Raw genomic sequence first — 22,902 nt, 5'->3', positions numbered from 1 at the left:
GCAGGCTAACCTGGTGCTTACGACTTTGAAGAAACCACTCCATTTCTCAGATCTCATTATGCCCATTTGTAAATGAGAGATGACATTGGTGTCTTCCTCCTGATATCTTAGATAACAGAGTGAAAATGCTTTGCAGTTGGAAATTGTCATTAAATCCTGGATGCTTGTCGGGGCTGAGGCAAAGGGGAGCAAAAGTTCAAGGCTAGACTGGGCTAAATATTAAAACCTCTTTTCAAAATAAGAAACACATGGGCTGGGAATGTAGCTGAATTGGTAGAGTGCTTGTCTAGCACACACAAAAGCCCTGGGTTCTATTCTTTGTGCTGCGTAAGTTTGTGTGTTGGAGTGTGCCTATAACCCCAGCATTTGGGAGGTAAAGGCAGGAGGCTTAGAAGGTCAAGGTTATACATCTTGGCTTGGCTATATAGCAAGTTGGAATACATGAAACTCTCTATAACAAATAAATAAATAAGTAAGTAAAACAAACAAGCAAAAAGTGATTTGGGGTATATAGCTTAATGGCAGAGTGCTTGTCTAGTATGTACAAGGCCCCAGGCTCCATCCCCAGCATTGTGGGGAAGAGCTGTTTAGGCAGCCGGACCTAAATCAATATCCAGGGCTCTTCATAGCCCATGTTCTGGGGGACAGCTCCCCATCATAACCCAGATACCTAAGATTCCACAGAACCTACGGTGTCCTATCATCTGTTCCTCCTACCTTGGTGGCACTGCTCAGGAAGGTAATGCCCAGGCCTGGCTGTATAGGCTGGGGGACCAACTGTCCCAGTTTCCTAAGGAGTGGTTCCTAAGTATGCAAAACTCTCAGTGCCCAACCAGACCAGTCCTAGGCAAGCTGGACCCTAACTCGCTGGAATTACATACCCAAATTTCTCAAGAAGGATCCTTCTAACTAAGGGAAGATCCAGAGAAGCAAGTATGAGGCAGGATTCAGTCTAAGCATGCATAAGACAGGGAACCTAGTAAGTCTACAGCACTCAGCACTCAGCATTCAGCACTCAGGCTGGGCCCTGTCCCTGCAGGTGGTAAGGACATCTGAGTTCAGAGGGCAGTGGCCAGGCTGTGCATTCCCCTGGAGGAGTCCATGTGGCCAGGGGAGTGATCAGCCCAGGTACAGGAGCAGGGTGCAATTCCTAGCTCAGCAGGAAAAGGACACCTGGGGACACCCTTCTGTGTGAGGTCATGGTCATCTGGGGCACACTAGGCTCTTGACTCCATGTTGCACACATCCTTCAAGATATCCTTGCCATCCCTGTAAGCTCATTCCCAATTTCTCAAGTTTCTGTGATGATGTCACCTTCTCCAGGAAGTCCCCAGCCCACCCTGCAAGGGAACTTGCTGGGACATGTTCATCATGGAGTCTCTGCTCCTCAAAGCGCTTTTTGATGAGTGAATAAGCATGAGCTACTGTGTAAGTGTTCATGTGTGTGTGTGTGTGTGTGTGTATGTTTTGCATGTATGTGTGTCTGAGTGTACATGTGAGTGTGTGTTATATGTGTGTATGTGTGAGTATATGTGTAAGGCATGAGTGTGTGCAAGTGAGTGTATTATATGTGTGTATGTGACTACGTGTGTGTGTAAGGTATGTGTGTACAAGTATGTGTTATATGTGTACACATAAGTATGTGAGCGTGTGAGGGTGTGTGTGTGTTGTCCTGAAAATGGGCCAGTTCTCTGCTGTTTTGAGCATCTCCTACTTTCACCCGGACAGGTCACACCCAGCAAGTGGAAGCTGTTTTCTCAGTGGTAAGTGAGAGAGCAGGAATCATCCAGTTTTCCCTTCCTGCTCACCATGCCTCTTGGCTCAAGGTCAGATAAGAAGCCAGAAACAACCTTGGGTCACTGAGGCAATCGCCCTCCCCTCACTTACGCAAACTCTAACTTCTTAAGGTCCTGGATGGCAGGAAGATCCAGAGCTGCATCCTCCGAGGGGTTTCTTAGCCTACAGAGAAAGGGCTTGGGTAAGAGGTGTAGGTAAACCCCAGTGTCCGCATTTCACCCCCAGGGCTGTCTTCCTTGGGAGCTGTTGTTGACCCTCCACTGGGAAACAAAAACAAAAACAAAAAAACAAAAACAAGTTTTTGGGGGGTGGGGAGATAGCTTAGTGGTTGAGTTTGTTCTGCTCTTGGTTCCTAACTGCCTGAAATTCCAGCTCTGGGTGTGTGTGTGTGGGGGGGGGAGAGGTCATTGATCTCTTCTGGCCTCCACAGGCACTGCACTCAGACACACATAAACATATATAATAAAAAATAAAACACTTTAAAAAAGAACAACCTTAGTGGGGCAGGGGGCTGGAGAGATAGCTCAGAGGTTAAGAACATGTACTGTTATTGCAGAAGACCAGAGTTCAATTCCCAGCACATCAGGCAGCTTACAATTGATTGTAACCCTGGCTCCAGGGGATGGCCTTAACCTCAGATACATGCACACATGCAGACATACACACATGTATATGTAAATAAATAATAATAATATTAAAAAGAACAACTTTAGGGCCAGGCAGAGTGGCATAAGCTTATTTTACCAGCTATTTGAGTGGATGAAGGAAGAGGATGAAAAATGGGAGGCCAGCTTCAACTTCATATACAATCCGAGGCCAGCTTAGTAAACAACTTAGTAAAACCCTGTCTCTAAGTAAAAACTAAATATGGGATGTAGCTCAGTGGTAGAGTACTTGGATAGCATGTGTGATGTCCAGAGAGGGGGAAGGGAAAGGACAGGGGGAGGGAGGGAGAGAGAGAGCAGTACTCAGCAACAACTCTTTGTCCTCTGCACCTTGGCTCTGTTATGGGTCTGGGCTGCCTGAGGGGCTGCTCAGATCCCTTCAGCTGGCAGATGCTGAAGAGATCCTTGTTAATCCCAGGCTGGTGATGTCTTTAGTGAAGGACCTGGTACAGGGTGTCAGGCTTGGAATGGAGCAAAGGGCAAAATCAGGGTCCTTGCCTGGGTGGAACTGCAGCAGAGGGCCTGGGTGGCCATGTGGAGAGCAGGGACACTGGACAGCTCTGTGGACAGGACATGCATGTGACAGACAGAGCCACCTCCTAACCCTCACCTCCTCACCTCTGTGTCTGAACGAGGCGGTCCAGGTCTTCCACGTCCTTTGGGGACTTGGCCTTGAATGGCTCAATGGTGAACTTCTCCTCTGCTGCCTGGAGTAACTGGGGCTCTCCCTGCTGTCGTAGGGACTCCCATAGCACCATTGTGTCACTCAAGGCAGCCCTGTGGAGGAAGGGCCTCAGACTCAGGCACAGTTGCCAGGCTAGTTAGCAATGGGGGTGTGGCTCCAGGAAGGGACCTCCCACCTTCTCAGAGCCTTCCCTTTCTCAGCTTGATCTCCACCTCCCAGAACCTCATCTGCCTTTATTGTTTTATCTTTCTTGAAAAGGCACAATTTTTGTCTGGCTGCCAGGAAGTTCAGTGCTAAATTCTGGGCACACCTGTGGTAGACCTTCTAACTTGACAAAAATCTGTTTAGCAGGAATGTGGGAGGAAGTTTATCTAGAGATCCCTGAAATGCTCAAGCAAACTGAAAAATGGACTTGAATGAGTCAAAGAATGAATTTAGACCCCATCCTGAGTACTATAGTGTGTCCTTCCAGGGTTGCAAGCGCCACTGAAGCCTGAGCTCATTCATGCCTGGGAAGGTCGTGCTACTGCCTGAGTACAAACAGCAGTGAGAAAGAGAAGACTGGGGGCAGAGAGACACAGAGGGGGTCCATGTTTTCAACCATGAGAAAACGGTGGCAACTGAAGGACAGAAACAATCTGGACTAGACTGAGATTCTAGATGTGTTCCAGTGCCTGGTACATGGCAGGTATTCAAACATTGGTTAGAAGATTGACACTCTTCCCCCTACAGGCTTCGTGGCTAGTGGCAACAATTACCTTCTCTGACCCTCAGTATTATCATCTTAAAATTGGAAGGGACTGTTCTGTCCCCCTGATGTTGTGCTTGTGGAACAGGGGTCCCCAGAGCTATAGTCCACACCTGCCCTATCTCCTGCTCACACCTGAAACTGGTGACACAGCTGAGTCCCACGAGGTTCCCCAGTCCAGAGGGCTCAATGCCAGTCTGACGAAGGTCTAGGGAGAAGTCCTGGCTTGCCGTCTGCAGGGCCCTGCCCAGCATGTGCACATCTGGTGGTGTGAGCCGGGTGCCCAGGAAGGAGAGGTGCCCCGGGAGCTGGTGGGCCACATGCTCCCAAATCCCAGGTTCCTGTGTCTCATGGGCACAATGCAGCAGCTCCAGCAGTCGCCCAGCCCGCAGCGACTGCAGCTGCAGGCGCTTCAGGTACCTGGTAAGAACCTTCCGTTTTCTGTCTGCCACTGCAGGCTCCACCACAGCTCCCAGGCAGTGGGCTTGAGGCTGGAAAACCAATCCAGTCAGAAAGCGTGGTACACCCTCCAGCCAGTTGTCATAGGGTCTCTTCTTTCTTGGTGTCAAGGCCAGATACTGTGGCAGCTCCTTGTCTCTGATTTCATTACACTGAGCCAGCCACACAGCACCCAGGAAACACTGTAGCAGAAAACTGGAGAAGGCCAGCTGGGTCTCTGTGGTGCCCAGGGTGGGCTGCACCAAGCCTTGGGTCACTGCCCAAGTCTTCACCTCAACTGATAGTAACTTAGTCTCTTGCAAGGTGCTTTGGTGTTTACGGCCCAGCTCCCAGGCCAGCTTGGCCAGCTCAGCTAAGGCCCCCGGAGGACTGTCTTGGATTGCAGGGCCTAGCAGACCGACATAGAGTCCTGTAAGTGTACAAGGCAGCTGGGTCTCTGTGCCCTGTTCTAGCAGGGCCTTGGAGAGCTGGCACACGGCCCTGCACAGAGCAGGGCTGTGACTATGGGTGAGGAGAAAAGGTTGACCTTCCAGGAGTCCCAGGGCCTTGTCTTTGTCCCCTGTTGTCCCTGAGTTTTCAAAGTAATGTCTCATGTAAGTCTGGGCCTGTTTAGTAGAGAAACTGGGCACCTCAAAGATAGCATCTGCCTTGCTCAGGCTCTGAGTCAGGCGGCCCCGGGGACGGGCTGTGAGGAGCAGGGTACAGCCACGCAGCAGCTTCCGCTGGAAAAGCCCCGCTAGCAGTCCCCGGAAGGAGCAGGGCTCTGGGGGCAGAGGTCCATGCAGGAGGCCATCTTGGGCCTCCAGCTCCTCAAAAGCATCTAGAATAAGCAGGACCCGGTGTGGTTGCCTCACAATGTGACCTAAAACCTCGTCATCCATGACCAGTGGCTGCAGGCTTGGGGGACAGAGCAGATCCTGCAGGTGGAAGGTGTCCCCTGGATGATACAAGCAGTGACAAGGGACATAGAAGACAAAGTCATATTGTGGCAACTGGCCACGGGCCCAGGCCTGACTCACCATCTGGGCCCAGTGGCTCTTGCCTTGGCCGGCCTTGCCCAGCACAGCAACCACCTGTGTCTCTCGCAGCCGCCGGCGATCGACAACAGCCTGAAGCACCTCAGCCAGGCCACCATGGGCTAGCTGGCGCTCTGTCCAATCTGGAGTGGCTAGCTCTCTTTCCTGGCTCTTGTTGCTACCTCTCTCCAACCTGCCCCGCACCAGCTCCACGGCTACCAGGGGACAGCTCAAGTTCTCTGGCTCCACCAGGTACTTGTCCTTCAGAGAGTGCTGGAACCGCTCCACAGACTCTACAGCAGACAAGGATGAACCCGAGTATGTTAGCAGGGTAGGGGTTGGGGAAGGGGAGGGTGGCCAGAGTCCCCCTCAGTGTCCCATCTCCTGCTCACAGTTCCTAGCCACCAGCTAGCTCATTCATTCATCCACATCCACTAATTTTTCTCCTTTATCCATTCATTTCTGCCTTTAAACTATTTAGTTGTGATGGAGGCTCATATCAGACTGCCCTTGAACTTACTAAGTAGCCGAGGATGACCTTGAACTTCTTATGTCCACCTTCTGAGTGCTGTGGTCCTGGGAGTTGAACCCAGAGCTCCATTCATGCTAAGCGAGAAATCCACCAGCTGAGCTCCATTACCAACCCTTTTTTTTTTTTTTTTTTTTTTTTTTTTGTAGCTTTTTGATTCAGAATCTTACTTTGTTGGCCAGGTAGACCTCAAATTCAACTATATCTGGCTACTCTGTGGTGTGTGTGTGTACGGGGGTGTTTACTGTGGATGAAACCCAGAGTGTCAAGCTTGTTGGGGCACATGCTCTGCCATGGAGCTGCTTCTCAGCCCCTTCAGTCACTCACTATGCTGGGCCACTCGTCCCTGTGGGGTTTGGAAGGGGAGTTGGTTGTTTGTGGACTCATCATGTTAAGTGAGATGAGCCAGGCTCAGAAAGATATATATCACATGTTTCCTTTTGTATGTGGGGCTTGAAAGCACACACACAGACAGATACATATATCTAGATATGATATATATGTACATATACACACATATATGTATATATATACACATACACACACACACACACATATATATATATATATATATATAGAGAGAGAGAGAGAATGAAAATAGAAGTAAGAGTATTTAGTGGAAGAAAGGAGACCATTGGGCAAGGGGAAACAGAGCAATAGATGATAAGGGGTGTGAATAAGAACAAAACATTATATATGTATGAAATTGTCACAATGAACCCCATCATTTTGACAATAAATATATGCTAGTTTAAATTAAGTTTTAAAAAGTTGATAAAATGGCTCAGTGGGCCATTACTTCCTGCTAAACCTATAAACCTGAGCTCCATCCCTGGGCCCTCGTGGTAGAAGGAGAAAACAGACTCCTGCAACATGCCCTCTGTCATGTGTACTATGCGCAAACACATGCACACGTATGCACACACACACTGAATAAATAATGTAATTTAAGGCTCTTGAAAAGACCTTGTAGTGGTAAGGTCTTAGCTGTTGGTAGGGTGCTTGCCTTGTGAGTGTGAAACCCTGGGTTTCAAAACCAGGAATGTGATAGTACATGCCTATAATCCCAGGGATTGGTAGGTAGAGGTAGGAAGGTCAGAAGTTCAATGTTTTCCTCAGCTACACAGCCATTTAGGAAGAAAGAAAGGAAGGAGGGAGGGAGGGAGGGAGAGAGGGAGGGAGGGAGGGAGAGAGGGAGGGAGGGAGAGAAGGAACGAAGGAAGAGGAAGAAAGAAGGAAAGCAAGGGAGAGAGGGAGGGAGATGAAGGCAGTGGACATGGTATTACACACTATAATCTTAGTGATGGAGAGGCTGAGACAGTAGGAATGTGACTCTGAGCCCAGCATGAGTTACAGTCATTTCAAGGATATGAGCTATATAGTGAGACTCTGTATCAAACAACATCAACAGCAACAAAAGGAGTTGAGACTTGGGAGCCCATATGTCTGAGTTCAAACCCTGGCTGCTCCATTTGTGTGGCCATGAACATCTGCATGCCCTGCTATGCTTCAGGCTAGTTCATCTGTGAAATGGAGGTGATAACTGGGGCTGGGAAGGCGTTAATGCAAAGCTTGGGAGAGCACTTGGAAGGAACATCCAGTGGCTGAGCTTCCTCTCATTTCCCCTGATATCCTCTCTTCTACTGCTCCACACTTCCTTAATCTACCCACTCACTCTCCTGTCTTTCATCCTCTCCCTTGCAAATTCGAGATCAGTTCCCACAGGTGACTCCCCGGAACAGGGACTTACGTCCTGTGTACTATTGCTCGAGTGGCCGAATAGATGTTGCACCAGTGGGGAAATCAACTGGGTGATAAATTAGTGAGTAAACAATGAATGAATGAGCAAGTGAGCTGCCAAGGGGCTGACAAAGCATTGAATGAATGAAGTGCTATTTTAACTTTCATTTCAGGTCTCCAGGACATAGGGGCTCCAGTCGCTCACCTGGCCATTTTGGGAGCTTGATGGAAGACTCGGAACCCTCTTGGCATGGGGAGGGGGATGTTGTGTCCTCTGAGGATAGAAAAGTAAAAGTCAATTAGAGTCTCGAGGGTCCCCAAGGTCTCCTGTCAGTATTGGAGGCACCAAGAGGACAGAGCCACATGCCTGAGCCTCCAAGGCCAGGTTGCAAGAAGGCAGCTCAAAACTGTATATGAGGTCTTTATTTTAGCCAGCTGTATTTAAAAACAAACATCTTTTAAGCAGTGTTTTAAAGATTGCAACATGCCAGGCATTGTAGTATCTATAATCCCAGCCCAGGGTGGGGTGGGGTGAGGTAGGGGGATTTTTGAAAGTTCACAGTCAATCTAATAGGCACGGATTGAGTTGCAGGCCAGCTGAGGCTATACAGCAAGACCCTGTCTCCAAACAAACAAAAACAAAAACAAAAAAAAAAACAAAATTAAAAACACGGGATGCAAGCTTCCAGCTACAGAAGGCCCAAGCATGCCGGGTCTGCTTTTACACCCTGAGAATCAACAGGAGGCTGTGGCTTGTGGCTCTGCTTGGATGGACACACAAGTTCCAGCTGCCACCCAACCCTCAGTCACACTCCCTGCTTCACCAGCCCTCACACACTCTCCCTCATGACCAGTCACCCACAAGAATGACTTGCCCATCTCCTCAGGCAGCTATGATTGTCAAAAATATCCTTCCCCAAGCCCCTGGTTCCATTCCCAAGGCCTTTTTCAGGGGCCCAGTGCTCACCAGCCTCATTTATACGGGAGGTCAGTGCAGGTTCGGGCATGCTGGGCAGGTCAGCCTCAGATGGTGCAAAGGGGCTGGTGGAGCACGGCCGATCTGGGCATTTGGGGAGGCTGGAGACAGTAGGGCTGCCTGAAGGGACTGCCTGATTGACCTGGGACATCTCACCTATGCGGAAGGAAAAAAGGGGTGCACTGGGTCACCTCTACTTCAACCACACTGGATGTGAACTGACTTTTCCCAGGGTGGGGGCACTGCATCTGTGTTAAAGCTGGCCGACTAGAACCTTCTATGGCTGTGGAGAGTTGAAAGGTTTCAGGTCCAGAGCCAAACTGTCTTGGGGTGCCTTTAGCACCTACCCCCATAGACATTAATTGCCCACTTCTGTGTTTGATCTAACATCCATAAGACTTCAGGTAGAAAAGCCTTTTGGCAGTGTACCAGGAGATGCTATTTTCACCAAATCAAAGGCTAAGAATGCCATCAGGTCAAATCCGAGGAGCCTAGCAAAGATACATAATTTGCTGTAACCTGCCTGAGGTTTCTACCAAGGTATTTGAAAGTTGCTCTGGTTTATAACTCACTTTTTCAGTTATTATTAAAAGTTCATTTAGCTGTTCCATGTTGGAATGTGGCATTAGGTTCACCATGAATCTGTGTTACTGGCTGTGGTCACTCATAACCAGCTTCAGAATAAATGAGCTTTTATGAGGTGAGATCTCAGTGAGTCTGAGAGAGAGGGAACCCCCTAATGAAGACAATTCAAGGTGAAACTGGGGGCACCCTGAGTTACATCGTTCCCATGAGTGAAGTAGACACAGCTAGCTCACAGGGTGCCAGGACAGGCGTTTCCTGGCATTCCATGGTACGGTCAGAGCTCATGCTCCCTAGATGTTAGAAGTTACTTCCTTGCTTCTGGGACACCATTGTCTTGTACAGATAGATATCAGTAATGCCATCATAAAAGGAGGTTATGAACTATAGCAGAAGCTATAGTTCCCTGAGAGCCCAGGCATGCCTTGGAAGCTTCTCAATATGGTGGATCAAAGGCACCATTTAACTGATCAGGAAGAAAAGGCAAATTAGAGAGAGCTGCACAAGGGTGCAACACAAGACTGTCCACATAACACTGAAGAGAGGCAAGGAGACAGCTAATTCTGGAGTTTCTTGTTGTTTGGCTTAAAATGTGTGTTACTGATGTCAGAGTTTAAAAATGAAGCTGAGGGTGTTTGCTTGTTTGTTTAAGGGCTGGAGGGATGCTCAGTGGCAAAAGGCATGCATTACTTTCCCAGAGACTCTGAGTTTAGCTTCTAGCATCCATGTGAGGCTGCTCACAACAACCTGTAACTCCAACTCCAGAGAGATCTGTCACCTCTAGCTTCTTCAGTCGCTGCTGTCATGCATTCTCAACTGTGTGCCTACACAATTAAAATTAAATCTTTTTTGAAACTTTTTTTTATAGGAGGAAAACCTAAGGGGAGAGGAAATAGTGACTCAGAAGACTGCAAGACTGATCACCCATGAAGACCACCTTGACTTTTGGGGGAAATGAAGATAGAGAAAGGTGTTCTGGGGAGGGAGGATTCATGAATAGGTTCTATGTCACAATTCCAAGTGCCTGCAATGGGAGAGAACAGGTCAAGAGGAGGGAGGAAGGAGAGACCCTCAGTTGCAATGCTGGCTTGCACACTCACCATGGTAGATCAGAACACTGGGGAGCCCTGTGCCAGTCCCTGAGATTTGCCAAAGTCCCTGGGGCAGAGTGGGAAGGAGCTGGATGTGTCCAATGGGGAGATCCAAACAGGTCAGTGAGGACCTAGAGGGGGGCACTGCAGGAGACAGAGGCAGTGAGGGGGGACTGTCCACAACACCCATCTTTGTACTTCTGTTTAGTAATGTGGGGTGGATGTTCAACTCCCTCTCAAGGGCTTTCATTTCTCCAGGAGCAGCAGCTGAGCCTGTCTTGCCCATGGTGGTGTCCCTAGAGCCTAGCAGGGTAGCTGACAAAGACAAGAAGGAGTGAGAAGTGAACATGACTGTCAGGAAAGTGTCGTTGTCGTCTTTCCCCCCACCCCACCCCCGCAGGATGTTTACTTCTGAGCCAGGTGTGCTTTCAAGCAGGGTGTGGGTGGGAAGGGATGACCTAATGGGTCATCCTGTTTTAGTAGCCCCTTCCTGGTGCTAATTCCTCAATGAACTGCCAGAAGGGAGGGGACACATTTTCTCCAGGTCCTCAACATACCAGATGTCTGAGTAGCTCCTTCTAGGTGTATATGGCTGGACACTGGCTTTTGATTGGACAGAGCAGGTGGTAGGTAGGGCATGGTGGAGAGGCTTGCTGGCCCCATCAGGAAGCTCCCGGTCAGCATGGGCACCATAGAGGGTTCAGCTGTGGGGAAGGGGTGGGTTAGAAGTTGGATGGGCATTTGGAGTGCCTCCTAGGACAGTAAGGATCTCTCTCTTAGCAGTTAGAGGAAAATGCCTGTCCCCCTCTGGGCCCCAACTAGCTGGGATGGCCAGCTGCTGATCCTTTCCTTGTGGCTGGACTCAGGGGCCTCCCTAGGAACCCCAGAATCAGACTGAAGAAACCTATGACAGGGCCTGTAGCTCCAGCCCCTCCCACCTTCCCCAGCACTTCCCTCAGCCTTCAGGTTCTGTCCAAAGAAGGGCAGGGGCAGCACTACCTGCTCCCCTGAGGGTGAGCACAGCACTCTCCTCTACAGAATGGGAGGGCTGTGAGATGGAAAGGGTCCTGCCTTCCTCATCCTGTTTGGGCTTTCTTTTGATTGAGCTACCTCCCCATCATCTTGGGGTTCATGGAGGCTGCTAGGGGGTGGAGATAAGTTTTCCACCATAGTGCAGGCTGAGGAATTGTCATCTCAGTTTGTAACCCACTCACTCTCTCATAGCTGCGTGATCTTGGGCAGGTGACTTTAGCTCTCTGAGCTACGTATTCCCTTCCTTCCATTCTTCCTCTCTCTCTCTTTCTCTCTCTCTCTCTCTCTCTCTCTCTCTCTTTCTCTCTCTCTCTCTGTGTGTGTGTGTGTCTCACTTTCCCTTCTTTTCGTCCTCTCTTCCTTTCTCTCTTCCCCCATCTTCCATCCATTTCCTCCTTCTTTTTCCATCCCTCTGTGATGCTAAAATTCAACCCAGGGTCCTGTCCACAATAAGCACACACTCTACTCATGAACTACTCCCAACCCCAATCCCTGGGGCTCAGCGCTGGCTTGTGCTGTATTTAAGGAGGCCTATGCTCCTCCAAATGGGGCTGTCTAGACCACTGACCAACTCACCAAGCTTCCTGTGCTTTAGGTCCATAGGGTGCTCTTCTGGGGAGCCTGCAGAGAGAAGCCTTAGATCAGTGGCCCAGGATTGGATGTCCCCAACCATGTGATTTCTTGATTCCCAACAGGTCATGTGGCCTTGTCTGGAGACTTTAGAACCTGTGTCCCACTTCTTCCCTACTCCTCGGGATGCTGGCCAGTTCTGGTGCTTGAAGTCAAGTCTCAGCTAGAAGAATCTTGGCAGACAGGTGAAAAATAGGGAGAGGCAAAGCCACAGAACCACAGATCAGATGAGGCTGAAGCTATAAAACCACTGGAGCCAACTGCTCTGGGCTCTGCCCAGGTTGTCCCCAAAGCCTTAATTCTTCCTCTGTGGATGCTATAACCTTGCATGCACATCATGTCCACTTGCAGACTAAAGTGGAAAGCAGAACATGTCTTAACAGATAAGTGGCAAAAACCATGCCCCTCAGCAAAAGTCCATACAGCCATACAACTGTGGAGGTGGCACCCAAGGACTCAGCTTAGGCCAGATGTGCCAGAGCCAGGGCACTGGCAGGCATGAGCCAAAGGAAACCATAGGCTGTAATTTATTAGAAAGGCACCAAAAGAAGATCAAAAAAGCTACTAATGGGTGGAGCAGCTCAAGACAAATAGATTCCAATATTAACTGTGGAATCCAAGAAGGGAAGAGATATGCTCACTCACAGAGGGACTCATACCTTGGCTCAGGGTAGAGGGAGGGAAGAGGAGGGAGAGCAGGGGACAAGAAGGAAAGAGACAGGAGGGGTATGTGAGGTGACTCAGTGGGTAGGGCACTTGTAATACAAACCAGGAGAACTGAGTTCAACTCCCAGAACCATGGAAAGGTGGAAAGAGAGAACTGACTCCAGAAAGCTATCTGATGTGGACAAGCTCACTGTAGCATGTGTGCAACCCCCCACACACACACAGTAATAAGACATTTCAAAGAGGAAGGAAGAACAGAAAAGGGAGGGGAGGAAAGGAGAAGTGGGTGGGAACATTCTGAAGACCCTGTGTTCTCCAGCAGCAATCTAGAAATGCCCTCTCAGACACTGTAGGGGTAGAGTGAAACAGTGTGTGCATATGTGTATGTGTATGTGTATGCATGATTGTGTGTTTGTGCATGTACATGTGTGTATATATGCTGTGCATATATGTAAGTGTATGTTCATATGTGTGATTGTGTGGTGGGATGGAGCAGGTGAGTAGTGTTTTTACAAGGTTGCCTTTAGTGAGAAGTGCAAAGGAAGGAATGGGCCGGAGGCAAGCTCTGCCACTGTCCAAGCTTACCACACTAATTATACATACAGCACACACCAGATTCACATGCCCACCAGTAAATAAATATACAAGGCCTGGGGGTGCAGTTTAATGTAGAGTGTTTTCCTGGCATTCAAAAGACCTGGGTTTTATCCCTACAGCGCACACACACACACACACACACACACACACACACACACACACACACAAGATAAACGTATAGTGACTGGAAAGATATCTCAGAGCGCCATCTGCTCTTCCACAAGACCTGAGTTCAATTTTCAGAACCCTCATGGTAGTTCACAACCATCTGTAACTCCAGTCTTAGAGTATCTTATAACCTCTTCTGGCCTCTGTAGGTACCCACACACATGTGGTACACAGACATGCATGCAGGAAAACACACACACACACACACACAATGAATACATTAAAAAATAAAATAAACATAAATTAGACAGTGACTTTATGTGGGTGTGTGGTCAGGGAGGGCTTCCTGGATGAGGTAGGCTACAGGCTTTAAAGGACCTAACTATGGGGAAAGAGGAAGGACCTAACTATGGAAAAGAGGAACAGTGTGGGCAGTCTGCATGGGCTGCAGCATGGGGTAAAGTGAGTGTAGCCAAAGTAGTGTCTCTCCATGGTGAGCCACAAGAAGAGATAGAAGGACAGCCCACCAGGCCTCTTAGAATGTATCCTACCATATCTGGAGGACCAGCAAGGCAGGGATGCCCTAATCTGCATGGCAAAGCATCAGTGGCCACCAGTTGAGGACAGACTAAGGAGGCAAGAGAGCAGGAAGCTCAGAGAGATGTAGGTGCCTAGCCAAGAACACATAGCCCATAGACAGCATATCCAGTATTACAACCCAGTCCTGGCTAAGGCCATACCCATTGCTTAAAGAGATCTCCCTCAGAGACCTGAAAGGAAGAGAAAGCAGGACTCAAAAGTCCCTGAGGAACAGGAACCAAAGCTGCACACATAGACTCCTCCAGGAGGAGGGCCATTTGCTCTTGAGCTGTTTGTTTCCTCCCCAAGCAGAGGTAGGGGGTTGTGGTAGGGAGGTAGATAAGACTTAATGGAAGCAGCTGGGATCACAGTAGGTTGCAGAGGTAAGGAGGGACTAGATCTGAGAAAGGCCAGGCTGGATCAAGGAGGGGCTCACTCACGTCTCTTCTGGGTCCTCTGTCCTGCTTCTACAGGGACCTCCATGCTCTCACTGAAGCCTTCCTCTGCTCCAATGTGCTCTACTTTGGAGAAACACCAGAGACCCACATTACAATCACAGAACCCCCAGTAAGGCCACTACTGTCTCTACAGTGAGAAAGTGTGGCTCTCAGGCATTTCTTCAGGTCAGGAAGAAACTGAGGCTGAGCCAAGATCAGCCTCTCCCGACTTACTGAAGAGGTCCTTGCTGAGGCCCTCCAGCTGGGTGTCCTGGAACACGTACTGATCCAGCTCCGCTGCCAGGGGAGGAAGCACACAGTCAGTCAAAAGGTCTCCTGGAAGTCCTACTGTGAATCAAGCCTCAGGCCGTGTACCCAGGAGCTGCAACCTTCTGGGCCTGGTGCACAGTAAGGCCTCTATAAGTGTTGCTGAGTGTAAGTTGAATGAATGAGCAAAGAAACATTGCCTTTCATGTACTTTTGTTTTATTAAATGAGTACTTTGTGCCCATGAACACACATCTACCATTATAAAGCAGCTCAAAGCAGAGTTGTAATGATGGCATTGGGTTGAGTTCAAACTCTGTCTTTATTCTCCACTAGCTCCATTTACTTAATGTCTCTGGTTACTGTTTTCCTCACCTGAATGAAGAGAAGAAATAGCATATACTATACAGAGATGGACAGAAATGATTAGAAGTATGTTGGAGCATTCAACATGGTACCCAGTAGGTAACCCATAAATGATGGTTAAATTAAATGAAATGGCATGTGACTTGGAGCTAGTGGGAAGACGTTTGCATGGCCTGGAATTCATTATGCATGTGTGTATGTTCCTCTGTGTGTGTGTGTGTGTGTGTGTATGTGTGTGTATGTGTGTGGTGTGCATGTGTGTGTGGCACACATTTGTGTGTGGCACACATTTGTGTGTGGTGCGCATGTATGTATGATGTTGATGTATGTGGTGTGTATGTTCATGTGCGTGTGTGTTTGTGTGCTGCATGTGTGTGGTGGGCATGTGTGTATGTGGTGTGTATGTTTATGTGTGTGTTGCATATAGTGTGTGGTGGGCATTTGTGTGTGTAGTGTGCATGTATGTGTGGTGTGCATGTGTGTATGATGTATATGTGTTGCACATGTATGTGTGCATGTATATTTCAGTGAGTGCACTCACATGCACCAGTGTCATGGAATGTGTCAGAGGGCACCTGGGAGGAGTTGGTTCTCTCCTCCCACCACCTGAGTCTGGGGCTTAAACTCAGGTTATGGGGTTTGGTAGCAAGTTCCATTAACCTTCAGAGCTACCCGGCTCACCCTGAATCTTTTTTTAAAGCTAGGCATGCCTTATCAACCTGCTCAATCTCAGGCATTTCTTTTTCATGTTTAAGTCAGGATTTGAAAGTGCAGAAACCTTGGCAGTGGATTTCAGATCTGCTTCTGGCCATCTGAGTCAACCTTGAGGCTGTTTCATCTCTCTCGACCTCAATTTCCTCATCCATAATCAACAGATTCTCACATCATGGATTTCATTGATGTAATGCTCCAAGGCCTCAGTGTGGTCATGAAGTCTAGCAATTAACAAACTGCCAGTGTCAGCTGCTGCAATGCCAGACTCATTGGCTTAGATGCTGGGGAAGGTGTATGGTGTGGACTTTGTGGGAAAGAGGAGCAGAAGCCAGAAAAGAATATGGAAATGGAAGTGTAGAGCTGGATATGGTGCATGCCATTGGCCCTACACTTGGGAGGCTGAGGCCTAAAGATTTCTATGAGTTTGCGATTGGCCTGGGATACATAGTGAGTTCCAGGCCATCCTAGGCTAGATAAGACCCTGTCTCAAAAGTAAAATGAAACAAACATAACACAAAAAGCAGAAAGAAAGGAAGGGAAATGCTATAAAGGGTGTGATTGGCTTGGTGGTCATCTCTCTTAGTCCTCCCCTCCTTCCTTCCTCCTTGCAGCCCTTCCTTTCCAGCCTTAGCTGCTCTCCCTAGCTACAGTTATGGTGGGAGGGATTTTTTTATACCATTTTTTAATATGACCCAGTGAGATCAGTGAAGGAGAATTTTTCCTTTCTGTCCTTTCTCTGGCCTCTACCACCTTCTTACCAATGTTGGCATAGGCCTCCCGGGTCTCTTCATCCCCTTCTATGTCTTGCAACAGCTTGCTGAACTGGTCACAGTTGATGGTGTCTGTGTCCGGCTCTGGAAGGGGAAAGCCCCTAGGATGAAGACTGGGAGTCTGGGAAGAGGGATGGTGGGGGAAGGAGGGTGACAGTTTCCAGGGGAGGGCCAGTAAGATTGTCCAGGATTGGGAGCTGTCCTTGGTTCTGACACTTGCTCACTGTCTCTCAGCTTGCAGAGGGATGAAGAAGGCCAGAAGAGGCCCCGGGGAACAAGGCCCACCTGAGCTGAGCTCGGTCTCCTCCTCCCTAGGCAGGTCCATATGGTCAAAGGAGTGGTAGAGGTGTAGGGGGTCAGCATTGCTGTTAAGGAGCTCCAGGTAGCTGCCCTCTGGAAACCCCAGTTCCATGGTGGCACACAGACTATGGCCTGGAAGGAGAAGGCAGAGGATGAACACCCGCTACTGTTGAGGTCTGAGGATGGGAGGAGAAAAGGGGTACCAGGTAATGAGATGGGAATTTGAGCCCAGCTGTGGGGCCTTAGGCAAGTGACTTACCCTCTCTGTGTATGTTTTCTGCAGACATGGGGAGGGAATGCCCTGTGGAGCCTCAAAAGGTCAAGGGTGGCTCTGTGCAGTGTGATAGTCACATGGAAGTCTCCAGTCAAAGAAAGCTCATGTTGGTGGCAGAGGGTGAGGTGGGCATCAGAGAAGGGATTCTCCTCTCCCAGTCTGGAGCCTCTCACCACACTAAACCTGCTTCTATTCACATTGAGGTCTCCCTAGGTCTTGGCTTGGGATTTCCCAATGCCTCCAGGGCCATGCTCCCCATGTTTCTGCTAGTGTGGGAATTCCTTCAAAAGTTTCTCAAACAGACTGTCTCCTCTACCAGCAGTTCCAAAAGGGATAAGAATGAAGTAAGAAGAAGGTGTTATAACCCTGGAGCTGGAGTTACAGGCAATTATGAGCAGTCTGATGTAGATGCTGGGAACTGGAAGAGCAGCAAACACCATTAAGACTTAAGACATCTCTCCAGCCCCATCCATATAATAATAATAATTAAAAAAAGAACAATACTATGTTCTTGACACCTTGTAAGCTGCCTGGAATTAGGGGTGGGGGATCCTGGTCCAAAAGCTCATGGAAGAAGGTGAGGACTTAGGATTGGGCAGGAGGAGGCAAGTGCCATAGACAAAAGAGGGAATGAATGGCCTTCAGGCCTCATGTCTCAGAGTGGGCAGATAGCTCAGGACATGACACAGAGGAGGCTAGCAGAAACTGCTAGTCTCAGTTAAGACTTCCACTAGGAGCAAAAGCAATATTGAGAGACTGGGCTGTGATGTAGCTCAGTGGTAGGTCAGTTGCCTAGCATAGGAGAGACCATGGGATCCATCCCCAGGACACACACAGACCCCCCCCCCACACACACACACAGAGAGAGAGAGAGAGAGAGAGAGAGAGAGAGAGAGAGAGAGAGAGAGAGCAGTGCTGAGGGGCCATGTATGAAAAGTTTCACATCAGGAATATCTGGAAATACTGCTATTGTTTGGCTCCACATTGCCATGGTGAATGGCAGGTTGAAGTATGGCTTCAAAACTGGGCCGTGAATTAGGTCCATGATATTAGTGTTTTTGTTTCCCAAGCTAACGAGTATATTTGAGTGTGTGTGCATGCATGTATGTGCATGTGATCATCACAGTGTTTCTGTAAAGAGCATACAATCCACTGTGGCTGATAATCCCTGTTCCTGACTGTTCTCTGCACGCTAATATGTGTCACAGTTATGTCTCCTTCAGCTCCTTGTCTGCACCTCTTGCCTTGGAGGCTGTCTAAGGTCCTTCTGGCTTGGTCTGCTTCAGAAGATGGCTCAGGATAGGGTACCTGGGACAGGGGCAATAGGAGTAAGATTTTTGAGGCTAGGAGGAGGTTAGCTTGAGGACCACAACTTTTTCTGAGCTACAGGGGATGTCACTGGGAACACAGGGCTGCAGCTGTGTCATGGAATCACCCTCTGGTTGTCTTCACCCTGTTGCCAAGCTTGTCCTCTCTCCCAGCATCCTCAACCATCTTGGTATTTCTCTCCCAGTGTCCTAGCTCCTCTGGGCTTAGAGCAGTCAGTCAGCCTATGGTAAGACACAGTAATTAGAGAAACTGGAAATAGACTTGGAAGTACCCACAGAGTTCGTCCATGGTGGATATTGGGCAGAGGAAGCAGGGGTAGCCAAGCTGGGGGACAGCTGAGTTCACAACTGTCCAGTGGCATAGGACCAATACATGAGACATGGGTCCTATCTGCTTTGGCAGGCTGTGTGACTCTGGGAAAACCCCTTCCCATCTCCAGTTCCCAAGGCTGTCATCTGTTAAGTAAGAGGGCTGTAGGAGAACAGTGACTTTCAAGTAACATTTTACAAGGATTCCAGATCCTTTAACAAGTGAAAAAATGTTGTTGGCTGAAAGGACATTGAGAGGCCCAGAGCTTCTTTTCCTCTAAAAGGGGCTTCACAGAATAGTCTAAAAATACAATTGTCACTGGGTATGGTCATGCAGGTCTCCAATACCAGCATCTCAAGAAGCAGAAGCTGGAGAATAATGAATGAAAGGGCAACCTAGGTTTTATAGTGAGACCTTGTCTCAAGCACACAAAACAACAACAGAACCAAGATCCAAGCCTGGTGGCAGATCTTGTAGTACTAGCTTTAAGTGGCAGCAGGAAGATTGCAGGTTCAAGGCTAGTCTGGGTTACATAACAAAAGGTAGAAACTGGGTTAAGGTATATAGAGCAGTGCCACAACATGGGGAGGCGCTGAGTCCTATTCCCATGACTACAAGACAAAAGCAAACAGCAGCTCCTAACAATTTCTCTGTGTGAAAGGTACCAACCCAACTTGTGTAGTTCCAACTTCATATCACTCCATAAAAGGGGGCTGCCGGAGGCTGGTTGGAGCCAGAGAGGAATGAATGGGTGGAATGCTGCCGTTTACAGGGCAGGGAAACCACTCTGGAAGACACTACCATCATAGATACTCGTGACTACACACTGGTCCAAACCCACGGAATGCACTGTACCAAGACTGAGCCCAAACTTTGACTTTGAACTTTAAGTGATAATGAGGTAGTATTGCAGAATCAATAAATGGCAACACAGACTGCTCTGGGGTGAATGTGGGTAGTTGGGGAAGCTGTGCATTCATAGTAGATGAGGAAAAAAATCTCTGTACCTTCTGTTAAATATAGCTGCAACCCTAGAAATGTTTTTAAAAAATGAAAAAGCAAGTAAACAAACAAACTAAAGAAGGCAAAGGCTAATGAGATTGCTCAGTCAGTAAAATGCCTGCCATGCAAGAGTGAGGGCCTGAGTTTGGATCACCAGGACCCACATAAAAAGCTAAGCAAGGTCATGTGTGTCTTATTTATAGTGCACACACATGCACATTTGTACACACACAAACACCATAACACATACATACAGAGGTGGGGGAGAGGGAGCGAGGGAAGGAGAGAGGGAGAGAGAGAGAGAGAACAACAAATGGCATGGTATTAAATGCCTATAGCCCCAGCCCTGGGGAGGTAGAGAGAGAAGAATCTCTGGAGCATTACCATCCAGCTACCTAGCCTAATCAGAGAGCTCAAGATTCCAGCAAGAGACACTGTCTCAAAAATGAAGGTGGACAGCACCTGAGGAGTGACACCCAAAGTTGATCTCTGGCTCTCTCATGCACATATATAAAGAAAAAAAGAGAAAGGAAAGAAGGGAAGGAGGAAGGAAAAAAGAAAAAATGCGAAAGTGAAGAAAAGGAGAGACATCAAAGGAAGAGAGAAGAAATGAAGAGAAAGGAAATGAAAGGCAGGAAGTGAGGGAGGGAGAGAGAGAAAGAAAGAAAGGGAGGGAGAGGGAGAGAGAGAGGGAGAGGGAGGGAATCAACCATTTTACACAACAGCTCAAGCATGGCCTCCAGAGTGCTCTGACTTGACACATTAGCCTCTGTGGATGCTGGAAGCCCATAGAGATCCACCCTATGGGACAGTCAATGAGTTGGCCAGCAGCATGTGGTTCCCAAGGTCTCCCTGGGAACAACCAGAGACATGCCACTTCTCCCAGATGATGTCATGTGTCAGTCACTTAACCTCAGCTTTCCAGTACTCAGAGGTGGGGAAATTAAGGTTAGATGATGTCACTAGAGTGGATTAGCAGCTTCCTAAAAAGAGAAAGAGTCCTGAGTGGTACACTGGCTCCATCTTGCCATATGGCATCTGTCATGCTAAGATGCAGCAAGAAGGCCCCTGACAGATCGCATAGCCAAACTCTTGAACTTCCCAGAGTTCAGCTTTCAGGCTCATCCTACCTCCATCCAACTGTGACATAGCATCAGAGCATGGACAAAGACGCCAGCTCACATCCAAGCATAGGCCTATGTGGGGCACAAAGTTCTCATCTCCTTGCTTGAATTTGACACACCTTGGCGAATCAGCTCCTAGGCTCCCTAAGGGATCTGCTGTGATCTGCTTGGCAACCTCACTGCAGTGCATCTCCCCTCAAACCATTCTGCCTCTCCCAGTGTACCTCACTCCGAGGCCAGGCAGGCTTCAGTATGAACATCTTCAGCTCAGTTCTGCCTTCCACAAGAGCCTCACCTCTGGCAGCTTTTTAAATACTTTTTCCAAATATGAGCTGGAAATCACACAGAAACCCACAAATGACACATTGTGGGTACTACAAACAAGCCTCCTCCACCTGTGCTCTGAGTGAATGAAAACACCCACCGAGCCATGACGGGAACAAGTGCAGCCTCCACAAGGACTGGTAAGTGGCAGGATCTGGTATCTGGACAGGAGGAAGGGGACACACTGGGAGAGCTGCAGCCAGAGGACCAGGGGCATCAGCACCCTTTCCATACCAAGAGCCCCTCCCCAGCTCCAGGCAGCCTAGTGAGCCTCAACTTTCCTGTGGCAGTCAGTGGCTTAGAAAGAAAAGCCAGCATATTTTCTTAGAAAGAAACCCAAGCTGGATGTTGAGCATGGAAAAGAAAGGTCTTATGGCTGCAGTTTAGCAAAGTGGGACCCCAAACTCCAGCTTGAACCCTGACACGAATTAGGAATGGGCCTGCTTTCAGGGAGCTGATGGTGGTGATCCAAGGACATCACTGAAGGTCTCTCACAGGCCAGAGCATGGCTAACATGGCTAACATGGCATTGGCAGGTCTTGCCCTTTCACTCCTCTCTCTCATGTTAAGTCATTAGATCACATTCCTAAAGCTGGCCATCCAGGGCCACTTCCTTATGCCTGACTGATTCCTGAGGCTGATCACCAAGGTCTACTATCAAGCCACCAAAATTCATTATTGGGCTACACTGGCTAACACATCCAATCAGGACCTACACAATGCAACACACACCCCGTGATTTTCTCCTTTAAAAACTACTCCTGTGAGACAGTAGCAGAGGTGGCATCCTCCTTCCCTTGTCCCCTTCAGGGCAAACAAATCTCCTTTGAGCTGAGAATTTAATGTCTAGTGTGTTCTGTGCTAATTCCGAGGTCCCAGCCTTGGCCTTGAACAAATAGTCAAGGGCAGGAATTACATGTCCCACATCCTGTGCCCATACCTAGCACAGGATCTTCAGCAGAGCCTGGAACCTATACAATTTGTGGGTCTTGTTTGGATTTGTTTTGAAAGACAGGGTCAGGCTATGTCCTATGGCAGTTTAGTCTAGAACTCACAGCAACCCCCCTGCCTCGGCTCATAGGTGTGCACTTGGTGTGATGTTTTCTGGTGGTCAGGGGATACTTTCTGGGTTCTGTTGACTGACAAGTCTGGAAGCTTCACTGGATAGTTTAGCATTGTGCTGTCATCTAATGTGTCTCTTGCTCTTGGGGCGTAACTACTATCCCAAGCCTCTTCCCTTGTGGTGGGATAGAGAATCTAGAGTCCTGTATACCAGACGAGGGCTCTGTCACTGAGCTACAACCCCAGGCCTTGGCTTTTGTGATTGGGTTTCTTACAGGGAGCATTTTGTTTTTCTTCTGAGATAGGCTCTCCCTGTGTAGGCCAGGCTGGCCTGGAGCTCAGTTCCCCTGTCTCAGCTCTCAAGTGCTGGCTGCCAGTATGTACTCACTGCATCTGACAGCAATCCACATTTAAAACCCAGCATCCCCTGTAACAGCCCTGTTCTCATACTTGCTCTCTAGTGATGCTGAAGAATAGATGGAGCTGGAGCTGAAGAGATGTTCAGTGACTAAGAACACTCGCTCCTCTCGCAGAGGGCTTGAATTGGACCCTGGCATCCATGGCAGACAGCTCACAGCTCTCTGTAACACCAGCTCCAGAGGATCCAAACCCCAGCCTCTGTCAACAACTACACTCATATGCTTATACCCACATGCGCACACACACACACACACACACACACACACACACCTACAAATAATTAAAAATAATACAACAATAAATCT

At 48.6% G+C, this 22,902-nt stretch overlaps 1 protein-coding gene across 7 annotated transcripts in view; it reads right to left on the bottom strand.

Moving 5' to 3' along the window:
* Positions 1–22,902, bottom strand: part of Ciita (class II major histocompatibility complex transactivator) — a 50,233-nt gene that overhangs the window by 13,375 nt on the left and 13,956 nt on the right. For 5 of the 7 annotated variants that reach the window (XM_051181406.1, XM_051181408.1, XM_051181411.1 and 2 more), the window contains exons 2-13: positions 16,739–16,885; positions 16,442–16,537; positions 14,572–14,634; positions 14,341–14,421; positions 11,897–11,941; positions 10,846–10,992; positions 10,298–10,432; positions 8,607–8,771; positions 7,845–7,913; positions 4,031–5,663; positions 3,081–3,239; positions 1,888–1,959 (exon numbers count right to left, since the gene is read on the bottom strand). In XM_051181406.1, the coding sequence (XP_051037363.1) occupies positions 1,888–1,959; positions 3,081–3,239; positions 4,031–5,663; positions 7,845–7,913; positions 8,607–8,771; positions 10,298–10,432; positions 10,846–10,992; positions 11,897–11,941; positions 14,341–14,421; positions 14,572–14,634; positions 16,442–16,537; positions 16,739–16,885 (2,812 nt within the window). The remainder of the gene's footprint in view (positions 1–1,887; positions 1,960–3,080; positions 3,240–4,030; positions 5,664–7,844; positions 7,914–8,606; positions 8,772–10,297; positions 10,433–10,845; positions 10,993–11,896; positions 11,942–14,340; positions 14,422–14,571; positions 14,635–16,441; positions 16,538–16,738; positions 16,886–22,902) is intronic. The other 2 variants (XM_051181407.1, XM_051181410.1) reach the window with 1 other exon arrangement.

Source organism: Phodopus roborovskii, unplaced genomic scaffold (assembly GCF_943737965.1).
Source record: "Phodopus roborovskii unplaced genomic scaffold, PHOROB, whole genome shotgun sequence".
NCBI lineage: Eukaryota > Metazoa > Chordata > Mammalia > Rodentia > Cricetidae > Phodopus > Phodopus roborovskii.
This window is presented reverse-complemented; position numbering and strand designations above follow the sequence as displayed.